Here is a 3,208-nt window from a genome sequence, read left to right on the forward strand (position 1 = left end):
TCGCTTTTCAGACCGATGAGCTTTGTAAAAATCGACGCGTTTCAGAAAGGCGGGGCATAGAGGAGAAACAATAATGTACAGTATGTGGAAAATAATGTGTTTTTTTTTTTTACCTTAAACCGCATAAACACATTGCATTACACCAAATACACAAAATAATGTTATTTTTTGCAACATCATATGACCCCTTTAACTCCTTCTGGAGTTGGCTTGAAAAAATTATTACTCAGTAATAATAGTAGTAGTAGGGACTAATAGTACTGTAGATTCTAATAGTATAATAGCAATCTACTAATAGTAGATTAGTAAAAGTTAATTGTTCCTTTACAAATGTAACATATCAGGACAGATTAAATATGGTTGTGTTAAAGTTTTGGTTGTTTGGATTTTGGCGGGACAGCTGAATGAAAGTCTTATGGGTTTGGAACGACATGAGGGTGAGACCGAATTTTAATTTTTTTCGGTGAACTACCCCTTTAACACATAGAGGTGTTCTAGACTACTCTGCTTCAAAAGTGCTTATATGTAACATGTCAAATCTTCTGACTTGGCTAAAAGAAGTGCTATATCTTATAAAAATGTAGGCTTCCTTTGTTATATTGTGACTGGACTACACACGTTTTAATTACACATTTAGTTAAACATTTGGTGATTAGAACTGGCTTGGGGACGTTGTGTTTTCTTGGAACAACAAGAAACCATACGACGCTGAGGTTGTAAATGATGGTCCTGTGCGTCGGCGTCAGATTTCCAATTAGTAAAGTCATTAAAATGACCACGTTTTCGAGTAAATTATTACTCTGATACTTCGTGTGTTAGCAGGGCTGAGTTTGAGAGTCAGGAGCACAATTGTGATGGTTCAGAAATCAAACTGCTTCAAACCTACTACCTTTAGTTACCCCTCAGATCCCGACCACTCTCGCGCGTCTTGCGTCATTGGAGTCTGTGATCTAGAGGAGGCGCGATTCAGTTCCCTCGGCTTTCACTCATTCAACAAGCTGTGCGTTTTCCGAGAGGTTCTGGCAGGTTAACAGCAGAAAAAACAACCCTATCACTGATCAGAAGAAATGGAGTTGGGGAAATTGAACCGAACCTCTGCGGTAACCACACGGTAACGCGAGCGTCGATGTGGAGAGGACCGAAGAAGTAAGTTACATAAACAGAAACACAACCGGCTTGAAATACATTGTGTGTGTGTGTGTGTGTGTGTGTGTGTGTGTGTGTGAGAGAGAGAGAGAGAGAGAGGAAGAGAGGATGCGCATGAGGTTTAGATTTGATATAGTCGTCTTTGAAGTTAAAGACAGGAATAAACGCCATCCTAGATGAATATTAAAGGATCGACGTACCCGTGAATAATTTCCCTTGATCAAAACGCAGAGCGGTCACGGGTTGGTGAAGAGAGAGAGAGAGAAAACCTGCAGCCTACAGAAATGGTTCATAAATTATCAATGTGTTGAGTGTAGCGAACTGCGTAATACATGCATCATAACATTTAATATCACCTGAATATTTCTTATGTTCATTTGAAGAACTGTTTATATTAATAGGACATGACTGGATACAGATCAGATGTTTTGATCAAATGTCTCGTTTAATAGACAACTTAAAAAAAAAAGGTGCAGCTCATTTTAAATCATTTCTACAATCATATATGATAAGCTGTCTTACACCTTATGAATTGCAGTTATTAAGAACATTAAAGGATTGTTCAGGCTTCAATACAAATTAGGCATTTAACTTGTACAATCGACAGAATTTGTTAATTGTTGATTATTTGTTAATGTTGATTACCAAAAATTGTACCTCTTCCCTCCTTTAAGAGAATTTACAAATAAAATGTAAAGCTTATAGATCCGTAAAAGCACTTACATTAATTTTAAAACTTGTGTATTATTTAAGGTATAAAGTTGTTTTTATCATAATTTTTACAGTAAAAGGGTTTAAGGCATATCTTTGTCAAGGCATTGAATCTGGGAAAATGGAATAAGTTAGTACTAGATTAATCATGTTATAATCCACATTATTTTAGTCTTGTGGCTTTTTTATTAAAACAGTGAATTTTTCAACATTTACAAATCACACCATAACTGTAAGTGCTTCCCTGTATCTTATATTTTTGCTTTTTTTTTCTGGTAATCTCAACATTATGCCACACATGCTGTCAATTAATCTTAACTTGTACTGAACCCGGAGTATCCCTTTTACAATTACTAAAATCTACAACTCTGTTGTACTACATGGTCAGATTGTGAGTTTGAGTGAGCCACACATGACCTTGTGCGTCAACATCCACCATGAATGTGTGTGTTAGTCAAGGGAGAATACCGTATGATGTGAATCTCATTTTAAGAATGAAAACATACTATTTAAAACTGTTTAGTAAAATATAGGTTTATAGCCCACTGCCTGAAATGTATTAAAGGTGGTTTAAAATGGTAAATTTAAGATGCTATTGTTACATTTAAATGCCTTACTCAAAAATGAAAATGCACTTGTTTTTTTTGCATGGCATATGCTGCAGCACCCTTATATCCTGCATCTTTTGAATCATCTTTTGTGTATTTTAGCCCTAATTTGCTAAATGACTGCATGTATGAAATTGTGCGCACTTTAGTTCTTTTCAGTGTTTCTGCTTAACTAGTGGTTCTTTATGGTTCTCAGCCTATGTCATGTGCATCTTTCCTGCAGTGCATGCTGCTTGATGGCCTTAGCTGTCCATCAGTGTTGAACTCTTTAAAGGAGTGGTTGACAGTTTTTTTTTTTTAGGCTTGATTGTGTTTATGGGGTGCAGTCTAACATGTGTTAATGCTTCGTTTTAAAAAAAAAAACGCATTATTTTTCACATAATTTACCTTTATTCCACACCGCTCTGTCCTTCTCCTATAAACGCGCTGATAATTTCCTGCTTTTATGAAGCCCCTCCCTCAGAAATACGCTCTGATTGGTTAGCTAGTCCAGTGTGTTATGATTGGCTAAACTGCCTCTAGTGCGCGTCTAATCGTCCCGCCCCTCACCTCAGCGGCATGTGCTCCAGTTGTATTTTAAACAATGCTAACAACGCCTGCTTCTACATCGCTGCCTGTTTATCCCCGCCCACAACGTTAATATCGCTTATCAGTTTGAGCCCGATTGAGAAGCAGAGGATATTATTGAAGAGGATCGTGCAGAACCTGTGCAAGCACGGCTTTTAATGGTAGGCCTATGTTTT

General features: G+C 37.1%; 1 protein-coding gene across 1 annotated transcript in view; it reads left to right on the forward strand.

Annotated features, from left to right (window-relative positions):
* The first annotated feature begins 982 nt into the window (after positions 1–982).
* LOC107660545 (potassium channel subfamily K member 2-like) overlaps positions 983–3,208 on the forward strand; it is a 45,205-nt gene continuing 42,979 nt past the window's right edge. Inside the window, exon 1 of the mRNA XM_016449863.1 lies at positions 983–1,146. Coding sequence (XP_016305349.1) covers position 1,146 — 1 coding nt within the window. The 5' untranslated portion in view covers positions 983–1,145. The remainder of the gene's footprint in view (positions 1,147–3,208) is intronic.

This window comes from Sinocyclocheilus anshuiensis, unplaced genomic scaffold (assembly GCF_001515605.1).
Source record: "Sinocyclocheilus anshuiensis isolate Anshui unplaced genomic scaffold, SAMN03320099.WGS_v1.1 scaffold659, whole genome shotgun sequence".
Taxonomy (NCBI): Eukaryota; Metazoa; Chordata; class Actinopteri; order Cypriniformes; family Cyprinidae; genus Sinocyclocheilus; species Sinocyclocheilus anshuiensis.